The 23,333-nt window shown below is 47.3% G+C and overlaps 1 protein-coding gene across 1 annotated transcript in view; it reads right to left on the bottom strand.

The window, feature by feature from the left end:
• The window catches only part of CAMKK1 (calcium/calmodulin-dependent protein kinase kinase 1, alpha), a 103,280-nt gene that overhangs the window by 73,714 nt on the left and 6,233 nt on the right, over positions 1–23,333 (bottom strand). Inside the window, exon 2 of the mRNA XM_015407976.1 lies at positions 3,331–3,378. Within this exon, the coding sequence (XP_015263462.1) occupies positions 3,331–3,378 (48 nt within the window). The remainder of the gene's footprint in view (positions 1–3,330; positions 3,379–23,333) is intronic.

Genomic DNA, 23,333 nt, shown 5'->3' with positions numbered 1-23,333 from the left:
CCTGTTTGCTTTTTATGCTTTGTTGTAAATTATTTGGTTTCTTGTGTATGATTTTTTTCCTATATTTTTTTTTTGCATGGTGTGTGCATGTGTGTGTGTGTGTGCGGAAGGGGGGGGAGATTTCCCTTTTCTCTGTGCACATGTAATGCAGTGGCTCAAGTGGTTAAGACGCTGAACTGCAGGCTGTGGAAGGTCAGTAGTTCAGCAATTCAAGACCTGGGTGCCGCATGACGGAGTGAGCTCCCGTCTCTAGTTCCGGCTCCTGCCAACCTAGCCGTTCGAAAGCAAGAAATTGCAAGTAGATAAATAGGGACCACTTCGGTGGGAAGGTAACAGCGTTCCGTGCGCCATGGTGTTTAGTCATGCCGGCCACATGACCACGGAAACGTCTTCGGACAGCGCTGGCTCTTCGGCTTTGAAACGGAGACGAGCACCGCAACCCTAGAGTCGGATTCGACTGGCTTTTGAGCAAGGGAACCTTTACCTTTATGTAATTATAAGCAACAAAACATTTTTTTTTTTTAAAAAAAAGACAGTTTAATTAAACCTCCCTTCTGCCAGACGTCTGAACTGGGCCTCTCTCCCTCCCCCTGTGACCTGCAGGTCTTTAGTAGTACGAATCAACCCCAAAAAGGAATAAGAGAAAGAAAGGAGGGATTCAATCCAGAGAGGGCAGGTAGAGCTGAGCCTCTGTGAAGAAACCAGTGTTTGATGGAGTGGAATGATTCCTGAGACATCTGTTGCTAAAAATCAGGTATCCTTTTAAAAACAAAACAAAACACAACAGACCAATCTGTCCTTTCAAATAGCCTTTTTGGAAGTTGCATCTGCGGACTTTTTAGGACACCTCCTCTAGGCAAGAACAGACTCCTCCAGGGTACCACCTGCAGCCCTGGCATCAGTCCAGAAACTGCTTGCCCATTCAGGCTTTTATAGACCTTTCAGTTACTGGGCAGCTTTTAATGCAGGATGGAATTAAATCACACACTGCATTTGTATGGAAATAAGGGCTTAACCAGGTCTGATGGTGAAAGATTGCCTCTCGCCCTCCCTCTGATCGGCTGCATTAAAGGCTTCCGCCGGCCTTGATGTTGTGTTTTGGCAAGAGATAACCCAGGGAGAAAGGACAATTATTATCTGCCAATGAGGGGGAAACTTCAGTCATATTTATGCATGTCAAATCTTGGCACCCTGCTTTTCCGTCCCGACACAGAGGATTCACAAGGTGACTTCAATCTGTGTAACAACAACAAAAATGTGTGAAAACCTCATTAAGAACCTGAGGAAGCCTGGCAACAACACAAGAGAAATATAAAACAGAGAGGAAGCACAGGAATCGGGGAGGGGGGAGCTCATTCTCTGTTATTTTGAACAAGCTTGCCACCTGAACTTCATCAGCAAGGGAAGTCCCCTGTGGGAGGGAGCTCTATGATCCACGCAGTTTAGCTTGTGTAGGGTACCCAGCACACTTCTGATGTCAGAAGGACATGGGGCAGATAATCTAAGCAAGCGGATAGGTTTGTATGGGAGACAATGGCTGCGGCCACACTGGTGGCTCGGCGTGATATGATGCCGCCTCTAACTGAACCGGTTGAAAGTGTTGCGGGGCATATCAAGCCACACAGCACACCCTGCTGCGAGTTACCCACAGAGACATCCCGTGGTAAAGCATCCACATTATTGCAGCACCTCAGCCACAGAGCATGCTGCCAATTTTTTTTACAAAATTCATGTGTGCGCATAAGTGCACATGAGTGCGCACATGCACACAATGCACTCATGTGCATGAGCATACATGCACATATAGGATTTTTTTTAAAAAAAACCCCTCCCTGCAGGTTCATACTGCCAAATCCGTTCTGTGCGCGCTCCCCCGTGTTCAGACATTCAGCCATGCGCAATGACTGCGTGGGGAACCGAAAACACCACTTGTGATGCGGTGCCTTTTTAACCCAGCTCCAAGTCATCCTATGATGGGATAAGTATGGCTGGTGGAACGCCTGACAGATGTGGCTGACTGCACCCATTTGATCGGGAGGGGAGGAGTGCCTGTGTCGAGCCAAACTGCCCGTGTGATCGCGGCCAATGATCCTTAAAGGTCTCCTGGTGCAGGAGAAATTGACCAACATTTAGGAATTCCATGGTTCAAGCCAAGCAATTTGAACTGGGCTGGAAAACCAGTGATGCCAGCCAGAAGTGTGCTTCAGCATGCCCGCGCTAGAAACAACACCACGGTAAAACATTAGCTCATCAGCAAGAAAAGAAAACAGTTGCCCTGAAAGTCGATACATCATACTGGGAGAATAAAATCAACAAAAGGCCCTTTGAAACTGTGTAGTCTTACATGCCCTACTAGACACAGGAGGAAGGAACAGATTCTCCAACATCATTGGCAGATCAATTCATGGAGCAAATGAGCGACCACTGAGAAAGCCTTGGAACAAGCCAGCAAACACAGAAACGCCCAGTGGGAGGGAAGACGGAATGAAGAAACCGGCGGGAAGAACAGAGCTGGTGGAAAGGCTTTTGAAGGGCAAAATCAGCATCTGAAATGGAGCCCCGTGGGGGGGAAAGTTGGCAGCGAATGCTACCATTCCAAAACAAGTGCAGTGTTACAAAAAGGATTTACTCCAGTCAAAAGACAAGACATTGTATGCTGAACTAACTGAAGTTTACACAAAGTCTTCAAGGATAAGCCCCATGTGAAACACACTGCAGTAATCTAGCCTCAGGATTACACAACATGGTTTAACATTACTAGGTCCACTGATTCTAGGAGGTGAGCTAATATCCAAACCTGATGTGATCAGAAGAAGGGACTTTCAACAACATCTTTGATCTGTTACTGAAGATAAAGCCAAAAGAAACCCAAAGCTCTTGACACAGTCTGCCAGAGAGAGAGGTAACCCATCCAACATGGGCAACACAATGCCCTCTGAAATAAGGGCAAAAAAGATTCTAGGTTTGTTTAACAAGCTTATTTTTCTATATGCGGTGGGGGCTGAAAGCAATGAACATTCAATCATACCCTGCGTGCATTTAAAGGTGATCTAGGTCAGAGAGGGTTGTTACCACACAATTCTCCTAAATGTTGACTTGATTATGAAATTTGGAGTCTGAGAAGCCACAGAGTTACCCAAGTTGACTTTCACAAACTTTTAACCTTGAGCCTTTGGGGATTAAAACTCCCCCAGAATTAGCATCCAAGTAACCCAGTGAAAGGGAAAAAACAACTCCTCTTAAGATCCTGCCAGGGTCGCAAGCAGGTACAGCTGAGCCCTCCGAGTTACCCCTTTTTGGTAAACGAAAGTATCATTTATGGAAACATACCTTTCCTATTTCGCTTTTCAGCTTATATTGGTTCAACTGCACACAATCCTGAAACAGAAAAACAAAAAGTTAAGATGTTAATTCAAAAGATTTTTATTTGGGAACGGCAGCAAAAATTCTACAGGCCGCTGATACAGTTTCATTCATCTGTGAGCTCCTTGCAGGGGAAGTCATGAGAAAATGAAAAACATTTTCCCATCTAAAGAAGCCTCAGCCTCATTGATAACGTGAGTTCAATAATAGATGAGCTAGCATAGTTCTGTTGTCAGACTAGGACAGGGGTGGCCAAACTTGCTCAGCGTTAAGAGCCACACAGAATAAATGTCAGATGTCTGAGACCTGCAAAACATGAACAAATATTATATGCACATTTTTATTTAAAAATATGCACATTTGCTTTTCTATTAACATTAAACGAGACTGCCAAAAATAAAAACAAAAGGGGTAAAAGCAAATATTGCTAATGATATTTATTTGTTTGCTAGGGATCTTTATCTGTCTAAGACAGAGAGGAAAAGAGAGAGGTGGAAAGAATGAAAGAGGTGGAAAGAAAGAGAGAGAGAGAAACAAAGAGAGCAAATAGACAGGAGAGAGGGAAGAAAAATATGCCTCCGCTTCGCTTTCCCAGCTGCCCTGCTGGGTGCCGCACAATATGTGTGAAAGAGCTGCATGTGGCTCCCAAGCCACAGTTTGGCCACCCCTGGACTAGGACCAGGGAGGCTTATTGGGTAGCCTTGGGCCTCCCTCTCTCTCTCTCTCTCTCTCTCTCTCAGCCTAACCCTAGGGCTGCCAACTCCCCCGGTAGGGCGGAAATCCCCCGCCCCGGAGGCCCCGTTCCCAGACGCCGGGGAATCAGGGCCTGGGGGGAACCCCGCCCCAGCGTGCGCGTCACCGGAAGTGACGTCGCACGCTGGGGGCGGGGCCACGCCATTTGAGGGGAAAACTCTTTGTTTTCCCCTCAAATGGTGTGGCCCCGCCCAGCGTGTGACGTCACTTCCGGTGACGCTCTGGCGGCTCCCGGAGCAAATGGACGCTCCCCCGCCGGTAAGTGTTTTCAATTTGGCAACCCTACCTAACCCACCTCACAGGGTTGCCTGTGAGGGGAAAATGGAAGACCAGAGAGCTAACATATCCTACCCTGAGCTTCCTGGATAGAGAACTAAACAGGCCTGTAGCCAGGTTTTTTGAGGCTTGTGGGGCAAAAAGTTTTATGGTGGGGCTGCCATTATTTGCCATAATGAAGGGGTGGTGGTGCCCACCCCTTCTCCCTCCCTGCTGCAAGATTTAAAGGGCCCTCCAGCTGATCGGCAGGCCACATACTCCCTTTAAACAAGGGCCCTTTAAACCTCGCAAGAGGGGAGGGAGACGGGCACTTGCGCTACCTCCCTGCTTCTTCTCAAAAGCATTTAAAGCAGAGGTGTCAAACTCATTTGTGACGAGGGCCAGATCTGACATAAATGTCTCTTTGTCGGGCCGGGCCACGTGTGCCATAAAACATAATGCCAGGTACTGGAGACAGAAACTGTATAAAGGACAGCAGCTGGTAAGCCTCGAGTTGGTGTGTCCTCACTGCAAGGCAGAGGGAAACCCACAGAGGTGGACCAGAGAGGCAGCAGAGCAATGCTGGGCAGGTGCTCCCACGATGCTTGACTGCTGCAGGTGAGGTTGTTCTGCTGTGCTAAAGCCATAATGGAGTAGCTCTGCCCACTCCCACTCCCCCAGCAGTCCCTCCCTTGCATCAGTTGCTTGTGGGCCGCACAAGAGCCCTGGACGGGACGGGCCTTATGTTTGACACTCCTGATTTAAAGGGTCCCTTTAAATGCCTTAGGGAAGAAGGGGGGCCTTTAAGAGCGAGAGGCCCTTTAAGGAAGGGGTGGAGCCCTCAATAGCCCCACCGTACTTACGGGCCAGGAACTAAATCAGACATGCATTGGGGGGTCCATCTTTGATGCTCCCAGTGATTTTTTTAAAAAAAACCTTCTAGTTTTCAGGCATGTAGGGGCCTGATTCAGATCAGGATGGGGTCAGTGTTCCCTCTAAGCTGAGCTAGTGTGAGGTAGCTAGGGCTGCCAAATGGGGACGGGGGGTGGGGAAACTTGGAGGCTGGATTTCCGCTGCGGCGGAATCGGGCCCGGGGGGGAACTCTGCCCCCCGAAGCTGCGTCACCAGAGGTGACGCAATCACATCGCTCACATTGGGGTCATGGCCCGGATCGTCAGAGGGAAAACTCTATGGTTTTCCCTCTGACAATCTGGGCCACGCCCTCAAAGAGAGCGACGTAGCACATAACTTCCTGTGATGTGCTGGCGGCGCGCGCGCACACCGTCGAGGAGCTCCCGGAGCCCAGCAAGTCTCCCCCGCTGCCAAGGTAAGAAGACTTGGCAACCCTAGAGCTAGCTCACAGTTTTTTAGCCTCCAGCGCACACATTTTTGTCTTCGCTCAGGAAGGGATGGCTGCAGAGCAGACTAATTTATGCAGCAGACAAATCGCTCGCTCACAACTTTAATGCTAGTAGCTCACAAAGTAGAATTTTTGCTCACAAGACTCCACAGCTTAGAGGGCGCGCTGGATGGTGTGTGTGTGTGTGTATGTTATGTCTCCCTTTCACTGTTTTTCTAACTTGAAACATCTATGGGAAAGAACGTCGATCTTTTTAAGTCATGAGGGCTGGGAACTTATTTTGTTATTATTTAGCGCATTCTTATCCTGCCCTCCCTCTAAGCATCTAAGGATGTCAGACACTCTCCCTGTCTCCCCCTTGATCTTCACAACACCCCTGTGAAGTAGGTCAGCTCGCAAGACAGAGAGAGAGAGAGACTCAGGATCACCCAGTGAGCTTCCACGGCAGAGTGGAGATTCGAACCTGGGACTCCAAGACCCTAGAGTCCGACCCCAACCACACTGGTTCGGATACCCTTGAAATGGAGGCTGGCAGGAGCCCATCTCCAAACAGCAGTTGATAAATCCTCTCCCACTTCCTTGGCATGTGGAAAAGAGAATGAAGCCCTTTTCAACCCACAGGAACAAGAAAGGCTGTCCCAGGAGCAAGACAAAGGTTTACTTTGTTTCCTCAGCCTATCGTTTCCACTCAGTCTCCCTGTCAAGCATCCTGCTGTGCTGATCTCCCACAGGACAGACCCAAATGAATCAAGCACACCTTTTCCATTCTAAACAGGTCTGACACACGCTACACACAGGCTGTCAGATTTCAAGGATGTTCTGTGGCCTGCCAAGCGCAAGTGGCCGACGGTTGCTCCCTGCCCTCAAGGAATTAAAATGTTGTCACCTTATATGCTTAGCAACCAGGGTTGCTAGCTCAGGGTTGGGAAATACGTGGAGATTTGGGGGTTGGAACATGAGAAGGGCACAGTGTGGGGAGGGGAGGGACTTTAATGAGGTATAATGCCATAGAGTCCGCCTTCCAGAGGGGCCATTTCCCCCAGGTGAACTGATCTCTGTGGCCTGAAGGTCAACTGTAATCCCAGGAGATCTCCAAGCCACCACCTGGGGGTTGAAACAAAGATAAGGAACAACCACAAAACATTAACATCAATTTATACCACAGAGAAATCATCCATAGGTTCAATGGAAAGACTCTTAGTAAGGTGAAACTTTGGCCACCCAATGAGAAGGGAGCACTCACTGGAGAAGACCCTGATGCTGGGAAAGATTGAAGGTCTTGAAGAAGACGGGGACGGCAAAGGATGAGATGGTTAGACAGTGTCATAGATGCAACAAACATGAAGTTGAGCCAACTTCAGAGAACGGCGGAAGATCGGAAGGCCTGGCGTGATCTGGTCCGTGGGGTCGCGAAGAGTCGGACTCGACTGTGCGACTGAACAACAACAAGGTGAAACACTCAATTCAATTCAATGTAAGCTTCCAATAGAGTAGCCGGAACGGGAGTGTCCCTGAAATCGCACATCGTCCTCCTGCAAAGTACACAATTTGCTGTTTATCACATCTCTACATTTGAAGTTGGAATATTTGAGAAAGTCTCAACTGGAATCTTACAGATTATGAATGGACTCATTGGTGGCACAGAGCACTTTAAACATCAGGGAATTAATTTTCATTGTATCTTTATTGGACTATGTTTGAATTGAGTATTGCACCTTACTGAGAGTTTTTCTATTGAACCTGTGGATGATTCTTCTGTCGTATAAGTTGATGGTAATACCGTTGTTTACATTGCTTAGTTATTGTTTCACGGTTGCTCCTTATAACTGTTTCTACTTTTCTCCGTGATACTCTCTGTTGTTATACCATCTGGAGGTTGGCAACCATTCTTGGAAAATCGATAAAGGTTTCCAGGTTATGTCGGGATTTTGCCAGGACAATCCCTCTGCTGTGGCTGGCTCAGGATTTCTGGCTGGTTATTGTGAGTACAATACAGAGCTTTGGGAAGACACTAGAGAGATGTTGCATTAATCCACATTATTGTCATGCCTGCAGTGCTCCGTCAAGAGATTGGTGATGAACACCAACAGAGAGATAGAGCTGATAAAGATATCTGAAACCACTTGTTAATCCTGGGAAAGTGTGTTCTCTTTATCTCTTGTATTCCTTGGATTCACATGTTTTTAAACGGAGTGATAAATGCTATTTAGGAGCTTGAAAAGCGAAGACATTTCAGTCTGCTTTTCCACTTCATAGCTCTATCAAGACGCCTTGAAGAAAAAACATTCCAGGAACGTAGCCAGAACAGTGTCAAGAATATATGCATCACGATTTTGTATTGTACGGACATCATTTTCTACTGGCTTTACCTATGTTTATGGCATGTACTTGACATAAGGATGACTGTTGTGTAACATAAGAAATTTGCATTATAGATATTATAAAAAGTACACCCAAGTGTGTTAAAGTCACAGAACAGTGGCTTTCATCGGGGAGCTTATTTTATTTTTACCACCTGGAGGTTGGCAACCCTACTGTTCCCTCTGCAGCAGGAGTGAAAACAGGGCTCTTAGGTTTGTGAGCTCTGGACTGGGAAATGCCCAGAGATGGGGTGGTGGGGGTGGTGGAGCCTGGGAAGGGAGGGACCTCAGTAGGGTATCATGCCACAGAGTCCACCTTCCAAAGCAGCTATTTTATACAGGGGAACTGATCTCTGTAACATGGAGACCAGTTGTAATTCTGGGAGATCTCCGTCCACTACCTGGAGACTGGGCCTCCTCGTGGCAGGGAGTCAACAGGCACAGCCAATGCAATGCAACCAACAGACTGCCTCGGGAGGTGGTGGATGCTCCGCTGGACGGAGGCTGGACGACCATCTTTCGGATATGTTGTAGGGCTATCTTTTGGCTATGCTCCTGCAGAGTGCAGGGGGTTGGACTAGATGACCTGCAAAGTCCCTTCCAACTCTAACGTTCTATGATTCTATGATGCAATCTGCCCTCTGGCCGTTGTTCAGCTGAAAGGATGCCCGTTTCTCCCTTACAACTAGTTGCCAACTAGAGTAGTGGGGACATTTTGTTGGTGAAAGCGACGGGAAGTCGCAGCTGATTTATGGTGACCCTGTGAGGTTTTCAAGAGATGTTCAGAGGTGGTTTGCCCTTGCCTGCCTCCACATTAAAGGTTCCCTTGCTTGAAAGCCAGTCGAGTCCGACTCTAGGGTTGCGGTGCTCATCTCCATTTCAAAGCCAAAGAGCCAGCGCTGTCCGAAGACGTTTCCATGGTCATGTGGCCGGCATGACTAAACACCAAGGCGCACGGAACGCTGTTACCTTCCCACTGAAGTGGTCCCTGTTTATCTACTTGCAATTTCTTGCTTTCTAACTGCTAGGTTGGCAGGAGCTGGAACTAGAGACCGGAGCTCACTCCGTCATGCGGCACACTCGGGTCTCGAACTGCTGAACTACTGACCTTCCACAGCCTGCAGTTCAGAATCTTAACCACTTGAGCCACCGCAGCCTCCACATTACAACCCCGGTATTCCTGGGAGGTCTCCCATCCAAATACCTGCCAGGGCCGACCCTGCTTAGCTTCTGAGATCTGACTAAATCAGGCTAGCCTGGGCTCTCCAGCTCAGGGCGCAGGCATTTCAATGCTGTTCAAATCTGCTGACACAGAACACCGCCTCTGTTCTGCAGCGAGACCAGCAACCCCACATCCATCTCAACTCCCAACCTGACAGCCCCCTGTCTGAGCACAAGGCAGCCAAGCGTGGGTGTTGATAGGTTTAATCTTTTTTTTTTTGCTTTGCTTTTTTTGTCCTTTGCAACGACTGCAACTTAACTTGCATAATGATTTCAGCCACGTCAAGATGGATGTGCTGCCTCCGGGGCTGACAGTGATGGATGATGCTGGGCCGGTTCATGCAGAAGCTCTCTAAGGTGTGCAAGTGTAGGATTACGTACTTAGCAGAGTGCTCAAGGCACATAGCACAGCAGAGCCCATCAGGCTGGTGTGGATGCTATCCAGAAATAAAGTTACACACGGAGCCTCTTTATCTTAGCAAACTAGTAAGAGTCCTTTATGGTGCTGCGGTGGCTCAAAGGTTAAGACGCTGAGTTGCAGACCGGAAGGTCAGTAGTTCGGCAGTTCGAGACCCGAGTGCCGCATGATGGAGCTCCTGCCAACCTAGCAGTTCGAAAGCAAGAAATTGCAAGTAGATAAATAGGTACCGCTTCAGTGGGAAGGAAACAGAGTTCCATGTGCCTCAACGTTTAGTCATGCCGGCCACATGACCACGGAGATGTCTTCGGACAGCGCTGGCTCCTCGGCTTGGAAACGGGGATGAGCACCACCCCCTACAGTCAGATTCGACTGGTTTTCGAGCAAGGGAAACCTTTACATTTACTTTTTAAGAGTCCTTTATTGGTACCTAAATAGAGAAAATAAGTTACCTATGGACATAAAAGATGATAAGGAAAAGAAAAAGAACTAAGATTTGGGTAGGAGGTTGGAGCACTGTGGGAAGCCGAATAAGAGGGGGGGAGGGGGGGAGGATTGTATAAGTGTTAATGTTATAGAGATTATTGGACTATGTTTATCATATCCTAATAAAGTTGTTTAAAAAAAAGAGTCCTTTATTGGAAAGAACTCCATTCTAGACAGGGTAGTGTAAAGACAGGATTCTAATCTAGTCTAACTAACTAGATGGAGAGAGATACAGGAAAGGATGTCCTGCTCTCACAGTGCCAAGATGGAGAAGTGTGGCATTGTGTGGAGAGAAGGAGTTAGACTGGTCAACAGTGGGAGGGCTTCAAATGTCCTGGCCCCACTGGTGGACCTCCTGATGGCACCTAGTATTTCTGGCCACTGTGTGACACAGGGTGTTGGACTGGATGGCCCTTTGGCCTGATCCAACATTGGCGTCTCTTATGTTCTTATGAAGGAAACATTCCCTGAGAGTAGCAATCTACACATCATCGGGACAGCACCAGAGAGCAAAGGGAAGGACAGTCCGTGTCCCGGCCTCTCTATCTCTCTCACTCTCTTATTAACCCCCCTCTGAAGTCTGAGGCCAAGAGACAGTGCAAAGCCCTTCACTTCCAGTATGCAGATGCCTCTGAAATCCCCAAGGGGTTCAGTATCGACACACTCTCAAAGGAGGAGAGGGATCAATTCCTGCCGTAAAGAGTGGGTTGCCAAACATTACTAAATAGGAAAGAACAGGGGTAGGAGAGCGAAACCAAAAGCAAGTCAATTTTTTTCCTAAATGGCAAGCCTTGAAGTCTAGTCTTTGGACTTTGTGTGTGAGTGCATGTGGTCCTTTCCGCACTTGGATCTCATCCCTGGTTTTATCAGAGTACAACTAGCAACACAATACCTTACATTTATCCCTGGTTATTGTCAAACTCGGCACCTCCTTTGCCATGGGAAAAATAGTGATCCTGTGGGGGGAGGGGGATTTCTCTCTCTCTCTCTCTCTCTCTCTCTCTCTGTGTGTGTGTGTGTGTGTGTGTGAGACTGAGGGGATGCTTTGCTGCACAGATGAGTAACTGTTTACGAAGACACTCCCTGTCTTTGGGAAGAACGAACACTGACCTTGGACGCTGTCTCTGCTTGCTCCACTAACATAGATAATCTAACCGGTGCCTCACAGGTGTGTGTGTGGGAAGTAGAATAGTATGAAAGCTAGGCAGGCTGAATGAATGGACTGATTGCATGGGACACTGGGCGAGGGGGGCCCTGGTTTTGAACTCTGTATATCCTAGGGCCTAAGTGCCAAATCTTAGTTCTGACACAAAGAAGTCTTTGCTTGAATCATCTTTACTACTCGATAAACATATCACTACTGCGAGAGTGTTGCTGAGAATAACTTTGTTCAAGAGTCTGACATAGTGTCAGAACTCCATCTCTTTTTGACTGTCGCACCACCACTGTGATGAGCGATGAAGGTGAGGAAATCGGGAAGGGGACTGGGACACAGACCAACGTCTCTGCCTATGACAAAGGGAAAGATGTGCAGCTGAAGGGAAAAGGAGCAACCCTGAAGGAGAAAGGAGCAAAGCCGAAGGAGTCCCACCATGATTATGTGAGATGGGAGGACCCTGACTGGTTGCTGACCCCAGGACTACGAGTGTGGCAAAACCGACCAGAGATAGACTAGAGGCGGGCCTCGAGATTGTTCCATGACGACCCAGACAGACCGCGGGTGGCCGGAGCAACGATGGAAGAACCGGGTCTTGAGTAGCTCAGGTTAGAGTTCGGAGGAGAATTAGATGAACTGTGGCGGGACACCCGGGCAGTTCTGGAAGATCTCCCTGTAGCCATAAGAGAGATTTTGCATCAAGAGATACAGGACCGGCCTGCTCCACAACCCACTCCTGAGGAGCCCCCTCCTGACCAAGTGCCACCGCCGCTGCCTCCGGCACCTCAACCAGAACCAGGCCCTGCTCCCAAACGGCCGCAAGATGCCCTGGAAGTGACCTTTGATGGGACCCCAGAGAAGCTAGTGTTCTTCATGCTGCAGGCGTGAAAGTTAATGCAAGAGTGGGGCCATATCTTTGTGCCCGACGAGCATTACATGGGATTGGGCAATGGACTGGTTTGTGGGACTGTACACCGTTGGGGGACCGGAGCTCCAAGATGTGGATGCCTTCATACGAGCCCTGCGCGGGCAATACGAGGACCCACTGAATGGGAGGGGACCAGGCTGTGGGGCCTGAAGCAAGGGAGCTGCACGGTCTGAGAGTTTTCGGACAAGTTCAAGACATGAGCAGCCAAGCTCCAAGGCTGGCCAGAAGAGGTGTTGATCGAGTTCTGCTGCACAGGGCTCAACCACACCATACTTGATAAAGCTCTGGCCCAAGACAACCCCTTGGCTCTGAATGGCTGGATTCAGGTGGCTTGCGAAGTGGAGAATTTTTGCACCCTAAGCCAGGCAAAACCCTTAGCAGGCGAGTCAAAGGGGATGGAGCCGACCTCACAGAGCTGCAGGTGACTGTGAGCAATGGATGCGACAGGGTCTGTGCCTGAAATGTGGAGCCACAGGACCCTTTGCCGCTAACTGTCCCCAGGAAAAGAACCCCAGTGGAGCGAAGAAGGAGGAGCGCCGGGGACCGGAGAAGAGGAACAAGCCTCTCGGGAGTCTCCCCAAGCCATCAAAAGCTCTTCAGTCAGGAGAGCAAGAGGAGCTGGAAGGAACCTCATCCAATGAAGATGAACTGCAGCAGCTGGCGGAAAAAAGGCCAGGACCTGCTGTGAAGGGGGTTAAATGGCAGGTCTGAAAGTTTTCCGTGCCAGAATCGGCGAGAGCCTCCTCCCCCCTCTTTTACCTGACTGTTACTGTGGTTAACCCTGCGGTGGGTACCCACATCTGGGTGCAGGTCCTAACTGACTCTGGGTGCACCCGGGTCTTGATTAGCCCAGCCCTGGTGACCGGCCTAGGAACTAAGGTTCATGTACTAGATGAGCCCCTAGTGTTCTCTCAAATGGATGGAACCCCCATGAAAGGGGAGCCTTGTCAATACCCAGGGGTCGTTTCGTAGAAAAAGCCCCGCGAAGGCCCTCCCTGGCCCCAGGCAGGCAGGGGTGGGGAGAGGCAGGGGGGAAGCAACTTACCCTCCCTCTTCTCCTGCCTCCTCCTGGCTGAATGAGGGCCGGAAGCGGGGCGGCCGGAAGCAGGGGGCGGGGCTTCGTCATGTGCCCCGCCCCCTTTACCTCACCTGGGGGAACTGCGATCCCCCGCGATCCCCCCCGAAATGACCTCTGTCAATACCACACAGTCCACCTGCCGGTAGGGGTGGCCTCCCATTGGGACCTGCAGTCATTCATCGTGAACCCCTCCGCTATGTTTTCGATGGTGTTGGGGAGTCCATGGCTCCGAGCTCACGATCCCTACGTACAGTGGAGTGCTGGAGCTTTACGCTTCCTGGACCCCCGCTGTAAAGAGCACACCTGGAACTCGGAGTGGGGGGAAGCAGAGCGAGTGTGCCTGGCCAACGAGGAACTGAATCTTATACCACCTGAGTACCGGGATTTGGCTAGAGTGTTTGAAGAGGGGGAGACAGATGAATTACCCGCTCGCCGAAAGACTGACTGTGCCATCGAGATATTGCCAGGGCATAAAATGCCCAAGGAAGAGTCTGAGAAGGAAGAGTTGAGGAGGTTTATTGATAAGAACCTGGCCAGAAGATTTATCTGGCCGGCAGCCTCCCTGGAAGAAGGAGGATGGGGGTTTGAGGTTGTGTACAGACTATCGAGGGTTAAACGCAGAGTCTGTGTCAAACAGCTACCCCTCCCATCAAATTCACCCTTCAAAGAGCCATTTTCTCCAGAGAAACTGATATCTGTCACTTTAAGATCAGTTGTGATTCTGGGAGATTTCCAGGCCCCATACGGAGGTTGGCAACCCTATAGGTGTGATGGCCAGCAATGCACCCTCTAAGCTGTGGAGTCTCGTGGAGCAAGAATTCTACTTTGGGAGCTACTGGCATTAAAGTTGTGTGAGCGTGTTATTTGGCTACTGCATAAATGAGTTTGCTCTGGAGCCCTCCTTCCTGAGCTAAGACAAAAATCTGTGAGCCGGAGGCTAAAAAACAGTGAGCTAGCTCACGCTAATTCAGCTTAAACGGAACACTGATGGTGAGCAGTCCATGACAAGTAAAATATATATATATGCACAAGGCCTTACCTGGATCAGGACTGCTGTATGAGCAGGTTTAAGTCTCCTCACCATGCAGTTTTCCTGGTCTGAAATGGCCTCTAGGAGTCACTAAGTACCCCTTTGGGACAAACATAAGCCTGCCTGTATCAGTTACCTTTTGCTTGTCCCAAGCAGGACTACAGAGTCATACGTCATTGAGTCCTAAGTTGTCGAATTCGATCTGCCCAGATGTTCACCTGGCAAAGAACATACAAACTTTCTATCCCCAGTCAATACTCTGTTATCCTCCAGTGTCTTTTTGTAATGACTGTCCTAAAGACTTTTGAGACTAAACCAGATGCAATGGAGATCTCCTAAGTGGTCAATGACACACATGTGTGGCCACAATTCAGATCCAAGCAACATGGAAAGGGAAAGAGGAGATCTCCTCCTTGAAGTCATGCTCAGCATTGCTAATCAAAACTAAGCTTCCTGCAAGGCGATAAAGGGGGGGAAATATTGGTTTTAAAATGTCCCTCTCCCTTTTAAACTGCAGCTAGGGATGCCAGCCTCCAGGTGGGACCTGGGGATCCCCCTGAAATACAGTTCATCTCCTGACTTCAGAGATCTGTCCCCTGGAGAAAATGGATGTTTTAGAGGGTGGAGTCTGTGGTATAGTACCTCACTGAGGTCCCTGTCCTCCCCAGGCTCCACCCCCAAACCTCCCAACCTGGATCTGGCAACCCTATCCCCCCATCCCCCACCAGTGGTACGGGTACCAACTCTGGATTGGGAAATACCTGAAGATTGGGGGGGGGGTAGATCCTGGAGAGGGTGGGGGAAGGGGGAGAAAGGGACCTCAGCTGGGTATCACGACACAGAATCCACCCTCCAAAGCAGCCATTTCCTCCAGGGGAACTGAACATCATCTGGAGGTCAATTGCAATAGTGGGAGATCTCCAGGCGCCACCTGGAGGTTGGCAACCCTAGATGGTGGCTGGGGTGACCTGGCAACCCTTACTGTAACACTGTGGAGATGATCAAAAGCAAGCAAGGCTTGAAGGATTAACACACACACCCTTCCTTTTCTGCGTGGCCCTGAATTGTGGCTGTGCACACAACTTACTTTTTACGGCCTGATGGACACCAGCCACGTTGCTCATCTGTTTGGGCCTTTTTGTAGGAATTGCCACTTACTTAAATACAGGCCTTTCCCACCTATCTTGAATGTAGCAAAGAGAACATTGATATGGTACTTGAGCACAACAGCTAGAATGACGTATGCTCAGTGTTGGAAACAAGAACGAATACCTGAGATTTGGGAATGGATAAGGAAGTTGCTTTTTATGGCAGAAATGGACAAATTGACAAGAAAACTCAATAATAAAGAAGATGAAGAATTCTTTGCAGATTGGAGGGACTTTAAAGAATATTTAGAGAAACATTGGGATGTTAAGAACAATTTATTTTGCTTTGAAAACTATTGAGAATAGATTGAAGAAAGAGTGGAATAGAAGATGATTGTAGTTAAAGAAATTGTTACCTATAAAGTTGAATATAAGATTAAGGTAGTTAAAGAAAATGCCAACTATTGAGTTTTGTTTTAGATGAAAGAATGGATAAGAAAAAGAGATTTGGTGGGGGTGGGAGCACTGCGGGAAGCCTGAAGAAGGGGAGGGAGGGAGAAAAGGAAAAAGGGTATATTGTGAACGATGAAATGTTATAATATTGGACATGTTGTTATATCCGGATAATAAAATGTTTTTTTTTTTAAAAAAAGCGGCAGTGTCTCCTCTGCTTTTAGCCGGGGAATCTTCTAATTTGTTTCCAGCTGTGGCCGAAATGAGCTCTGTGATCCGCTATTTAATCTGACCGTGGCTGTTTTTGGCTTATCTTATAGCTATGGTGATTAGAGCTAACAGCTAATAGCCTGGTGTGTGTGTGGGGGTGTATTTTTGGACAGATGGTCATTTTATTGCCTGAATGGATAGCATGGTAAGGGGCCTTGACTATTTGGACAGAAAGGCGAGGTGTGTACCCTTTAAAAGAAGCATGTTTAGCCCTGTGGTAGGGAGGCAGAGGCTTCTATGGATTGGGGATGGAGTTCTGGGGAAGGGGCCTTGTCCTCTGCCGTACTGTGTTCCTCCACCCTCGGGCACCTTTTTACTCCAAGGAGAGTGAACACACAGGGGCCTCTGCTGAGCCTGCCTTTTTCTTACAGGGCTTAAAGCACGAGGCCGCAGTTGGTTCCCAGTTCCGTATTCGTTCCTTATTCATGACTTATTTGTGACTCCAACCACAAATATTGAGGACAGTTTAAAAGCTCGGAAGATCAAAACTTGCCTCCCTCCAAATAAAAAGAAATGGCCATTGGGCTGACAGCATAACATCAATTCTGGGGGAAACCCAGATGTGACTTCAGTCTTTCTAGGAATCACCAGGAACTCTATGGTTTTACCAGAGAGTTTCCAGCAATTCCTAGAGAGGTGTGACATCACATTGGTTTTCTCAAGAAGTGATCTTATGCCATCAGCCCGATGGCCATTTTTGTTTTGTATGGTAGGGGATCCCCATACCCAAGGGGGTTGGCAGCCCTATTCTAAATCCGTGAACTTCAATGGACTTTAAAAAGTATAACTCTATTTAGGATTGACAGCATACTCTGGCAAGCTTCATTTACCAATCCCCCGTCCGGCCTTGCTACCCTGTTTTCCCGAAAATAAGACCTACCCCAAAAATAAGCCCTAGCAGGATTTCTATGCATTTGTGGTATAAGCCCTAGTGTGTCTTCTTGAGAAAAAATAAATATAAGACAGTGTCTTATTTTCGGGGAAACATGGTAATACCCTCATTCTCCAAGGCTATTTTTCCTACATGGATTTACTTCTGGTTCCAGAAATTAACTGGAGGGTAAGTGGGCTATTATTTTATTGGTATTGCCTGGAAGAAAAGAGCAGAGCTTTGGAAAAGTTCATTTTTTTAATCTGAGTCCCATGTTTCTTTGCTTAAGAAGAGGTTCTTTTAAAAGAAAATCTACTCCACAAGGCTAGTGATTTGTCCAGTCAACAGGGGGTACTTTTACAAACCAAAGCTTTTGCTGATGAATTGAATCAATTATCAGATTAACATCTGCAGACCTGTGGGGAAAGTCTACTGTGGCTGCTCGCCAGCACCAAAAGACTGTTTTAAAAGAGGCACAAATCCAGGGAACCCACCCCATTGTCCGTATCATCAGAGGCAGATTCATTTGCTCACCCTTCAATGTCGTATTTATGTCATCATTTGCCATCAAGGTTCTTCTGTTGCCTGAACAGGGCAAAAAGATCAGAAGCAAGATTTTTTTAAAAAAGGACACTCATCCAACATGGAACTATTCAGAAACCAGTGGAAGAATACTTCAGTTTCCCAGGATGAACCACCACTGACCCCAAAGTGCCAGTACTTCAACAGAGACATCAAAAGTGAAGGTTCTGCAGAGGAAACTCAAGGGTTCAAATGATAATCTATTGAACACTGCAGGTATTTCAGAGGTCTTTGGGATTTTCCAGAAAGAGTTGGCAAATTGTTAGCCACTAAGCAGAATTGTAGAAATGGATGTTTCGTATTCAATTTAATTGACAGAAGAGGAATTTCCTGTCAACTTTTTATAGAGAAGGGTACCAACTATCAGGGCTAACGACCTGACAGAGTTAAAGATTTATGGTGAGATCCTTTGCTTCAAAAAGAACTAGGAATAATTGGTCAAGATGAGGCTAGAAAAACCTAACTGGGGTGAACAAAAGGGTAACTATACTGTAAGAGAAAGAGGAAAAACCCTCTTCTGACTTGCTGTATGTTTAGAGCAATTAAAATAAAACTTTAATATTTTGTTTATGGCTGAGAATGAAAGCTTAAGGTATAAAATATTTCTGAATGTTTATAAAAAAGAGAAAATTAGTTAAATTCTTTATTCTCAAATAAGGAACTGTAATTAAGACTGGCAAACTGCTAACAAGCAAAACTGGGAAATGGCCAAAGACAGTTCCAGAAGCTAATGAGGCAGGAGCTATTAATCATGCACACCTGTCATTAATTAGAGGCCAATTAACAATGCAGAACTTGTATTATACAAAGGGGACCCCATTTGCCAAGGTAAAACAGCATATTTTACAAAACCAGAAACTTTAATTTAGACTAAAAAGCTTTATAAAATTTTTTAAAATCTTCTGATGGATCAAGATGAAGAATAATAGGTAGATCCAATGTATCTACAAAAGCTTTATGGCATAGGCCACTTTGTAACATTAGAAAGTGTATATAAAGAGTTTAATTTTAAAAATAGTGCTATAATTTTGTATTTTCCCATAATTCAATGTATCCTTTATATATTCTTAATAGAAAAGGTTCACAAGATGGTATTAAGAGTGTTTTCATACATATATACATGTATTAATGTAAAGAAACCATTTTTGTAATGGGAACTTAGATTTTGTACTGAGGATGAACTCAGCCTGAAAAGTTCATTGAAAGGTGAGCAAGTCTGGGAAAGTGGCCAAAGATGCATTAACCATTTTTAATGAGATGAACACCTGCATTGTAAGGCAGCCAGGTAGCCACTTGTTTGCCAAACACTTGATAAATGATTGTTGAGACAAAGAAAACCAAACTGAGCATGTGCAGATGACGTCAACAATGATGTAAAGTTGGGAGGAACAAAAAAAGCATATAAGCAAGATCCCTGCCGTTACTCACTGGAAATCTGAGCTGAATTTTTGGCTGTATGGTGTCCCTTATTCGAATAAAACTTTATTTATTTATTTACATTTATAGCCCATTCTTCCTAGAAGCAGGCTCAGGGCGGATAACAAAATCATTTATACCAAAATTGTTTGTTAATAAAATAACTTTAAAATTTAAAACGTCTTCATAAATATTAAAATGGTGGTCACAGCTAATAACAAAACAAAAAAATCCCTGGTTGTGGGAGGTTCCTGGCCATAGCCAGTAGATGTTAACAGAGTATGCTTTACTGCCTGGAATGGTCTGTCTCACTATATGGTGTATTGGCTAGCCACACAAGTCAAAGAACCTTAGCACCCTCAGGGCGTTGCCTTCAGTTCTATCTGCAAATTTGAATTTAGTCCATTAGGATAGAATAAGACCTCTTTCCCACTATGCCAGGGTCCCTGTGGGCATCTTTGGAATTCTGACACAGTGTGGTGGGTGCAGCCACAAAATGGCTGCCTCAGGAGGCAGAATCAACCACAAAATGGCTGTCACAGCTTACCTTCAGTCACACAGTGAAGCTCCTTGAGCTGCTGTGGCAGCTACTGTCAAAGCATTTTAAAAAAAAAATCTACACAGCCAATCAGAAGCCTTGCTGACAAAAAGCCCCACCTGGCTTTCCCCACTTTCTAAAAATACTTGGTGGGAACTAGGGAAGACGTTGGTAGGTGTCATATGGCACTCACAGGCACCATATTGTTGATCCCTGCACTACACTGTTCTAGCAGCACAGACAGCGTTATTGCCAGAGGCTGCTATTTTGAATAAATTAGGGTTGCCAGCCTCCCAGTCTGGTCAGGAATTACCTCACTTTGGTGGGCTCCTTCCTGCCACCAGCCAGCTGGCGCCCACAAATGCCCCCAAACGTGGCACAATGACGTCACCCAGTAGTGGCATCATTGCACCGCTGACATTATGTGGCAACGCTCTTGTTTTTGGGTGAAACTCAATGGTACAATCAGACTCAAACCACAGAGTTTTGTCCAAAAACTAGAGCGTTGCTGTGCAACATCAGCAGAGCAATGATGTCACTTGTGGGTGATGTCATCATGCCAAACACATGTGGCAGAAGCTCCAGGAAAGGCCCACTGATCCCCCCGCCGGCACAAAGGTAGGACTTGGCAACCATAGAATGGATTATCTTCTTATAGATGTTGGGTCTTTTACACTGAACAGTCTTTTGTCCCCCCATCCTTTTTAGTTATGTGCCCCGCCCCCGTACCTCACCCGGGGGAACTGCAATCCCCCCCGAAATGACCTCTGGTTAGTATTCTGTCTCTCTCTCTCTCTCTGTGTGTGTGTGAACTGAGGATAACACTTCACACATCTAACAAAGTGAGTCTTCATCCACAAAAACATATGCCACAACAAACCTGTTCGTCTTTACAACGCAAAAAGCCACTTTGCTGATATTCTGGTGCCTAAGCCTAGCAATGATTCTTAAAGGAGGACAGTTGGGTGGAGGGGAAACAGTTGGTCCCACAGTAGCAACAACCCACCCACCCACCCTTCGCCTACATTAAATTTTAAGCCCTTGTGTGCACCACACTGGGAAACATCACCCACGTCGGCTGATAAAATAATCATGACCAAGCTGCCGCAGCAGAGAAAACTCCCCGAGGGCACACACCAACACAAAGGCATACAGTGCCAGCTGTGTGGAGACTTTTAAAACAGACAAAGACAGAGGATGGAAATCAACACCTACTAGGCAAGGAGAGACAAAAGAAGAGAGGGTTCTGCCACTTTGGTCCGGGGCACAATATTGCCTGGTGGTTCCAGGGCCCCGAGAGGCAAGGCTCGCCATGACTAGGACCAGATCCTTTTCAGTGGCGGACCCTACCTGGTGGAACAAGCTCCCGGAGGAGATCAGGGCCCAGCGGGACCTTATGCAGTTCCGCAGGGCCTGTAAGATGGAGCTCTTCCGCCAGGCTTTCACATAGGGGCCGCCACGACCACCGCCACCAATGTGGTGGATAACATCGGGGTTAAGGATGGCCTGGGAAGATCTGCCACTATTTCTGTGTGACTCATACCACTGGATTTACCTGGTTGGGATAGGCTATAGGATAACATCATCCCTGGAGAACTGTCTGTCTACCATCTGGCATGTATCCGGAGACCATCTTGTCTAATTGAGTACAATTGTTATTAATGTTTTTATTGCTTTTATCTGTTTCATATGGGCTTTGCCCCTTGTAAGCCACCCTGAGCCCACTCTGTGGGGAGGGTGGGGTATAAATCTCAATCAATCAATCAATCAATAAACCTTTTCAGGTCTGCAGACCTGTAACAGGAAGTACAGCAAACCTGTAAGAAGCTGTCTTGTACCCAAGTAAGGCCACTGGCTCATCTACCCCTGAGTCTACCCTGAGAATCAAACTAGAGGTCAGAGACAGGGCTGGTTCCAGGTTTTTGTAGGTGCTGGGTGAGAGTGTATAACCGGGGCCCCATTCTCTATTTAGTCCCTGTTTGGATAGGTTTGCCAGCTTCCAGCTGATGGCTGAAGATTCCCGCAATTACAACCGATCTCCAGGTGACCGAGATCAGTTCACCTGGAGAAAACCACTGCTTTGGAAGGTGGACTCTTTGGCATTATACTCTATTGAAGTCCCTCCCCTCCCCAAACCCCGCCCTCCTCAGGCTCCACCCCCAAAATCTCCAGGTTTCCCCCAACCTGGAGCTGGGAACCCTATGTTGGGAAGAAGGACAGGGTACAGATGAGGTAAATAAACAAATATGTCAAAAGAACCCTCAGAGATAGGTTAGAGAAAGCTATAATGACTTGGTCAAGATTACACAGTGAGCCTAGATCAGCGGTCCTCAAACTACGGCCACATGCGGCCCGCCGAAAACATTTATCCGGCCCGCCGGGTGTTTATTTATCCTGCAATAGAGGGTCTCCTCTGTGGATTCCACCAAGGGCTCCTGGGAGGGCTGCGAGGGATGTCTGGAAGAGCCCTGCTCGGAATTTGTTCATAGTTTTTTTTTAAACTATAGTCCGGCCCTCCAACGGTCCGAGGGACAGTGAACTGGCCCCCTGTTTAAAAAGTTTGAGGACCCCTGGCCTAGATTAAGGCCAAGTGATGGAATTTTTAAAACCTAGCCCTAAAGGTCCATGTGTAACACTATCACCAAATGGTTCTCATGAATCACTTTTCAATTCCAGTATAGCACATGTGGTAGGCCAGCCAGTGCAAATTACTGGACAGTGTATTATTACAACATGGGGGGGGGGGGATTAGATCACAGGGGCCACACTAGTTCATTTTAAAAAAATTAAACAGAAGCAACAGAAAAATGCCCAGTTTATTAGGGCTAAAAGTCACAACTAGATTTTTATTTTTAAAAAATTCTCAGGATTTGGGATCATAGATCCGCAATTTAATATTACCTCAGAATGTAATCTCAAATTTTGGTAATCGCAAGAAGTACAATGTGTCAGCAAATCGTAGCCTTTTTTGTGAACAAATCTTGGAGCCTCACCAAGTAGCTCTGAGCCATCTCAGCTCTTCACTATCAAAGATATGGGCAGAAGTTCCAGGGCTATTTTTGGGCAGGAACGCACAGGAACGGAGTTCCGGCTGGCTTCCAAGTTAGCCCCGCCCAGCAGGAACTCATTAGCATAATAGGCCACACCCAACAGCAGGAACTCATTAGCATAATAGGCCACACCCAACAGCAGGAACTCATTAGCATAATAGGCCACACCCAACAGCAGGAACTCATTAGCATAATAGGCCACACCCAACAGCAGGAACTCATTAGCATAATAGGCCACACCCAACAGCAGGAACTCATTAGCATAATAGGCCACACCCAACAGCAGGAACTCATTAGCATATTGGGCCACACCCCTGCCAGCACAGCTCATTAGCACATTAGGCCGCACACCCCTAATGTAGCCAATCCTAATGAGTTCCTGCTGGGCTTTTTCTACAAAAAGAGCCCTGGGCAGAACTCTTTCTGGAATGAAGGGCCCTAAAGTGGAACGACGGCCCCTGGGAATAGCAGAAGTGTTCTGAGCCTGGGAGGAGTGGCCTTAGAGTGGAATGACAACCCCTGGGGTCCATCCCTGCAGAGTTCTGCTAAGCAAAACTAGGTTGTTTTGTTATTAGACAGTTTGGTGTATGGTTAAAGTGCCCTATTACGAGTGCGATACGTGATTCCTGCTTCACACCTCCACTTGGCCAGCTGAGT

Source organism: Gekko japonicus, unplaced genomic scaffold (genome assembly GCF_001447785.1).
Source record: "Gekko japonicus isolate JY-2015 unplaced genomic scaffold, Gekko_japonicus_V1.1 scaffold1, whole genome shotgun sequence".
In the NCBI taxonomy this organism is placed as follows: Eukaryota; Metazoa; Chordata; class Lepidosauria; order Squamata; family Gekkonidae; genus Gekko; species Gekko japonicus.
Note: the sequence above shows the minus strand (reverse complement) of the source record. Positions and strands in the feature narration are given on the sequence as shown.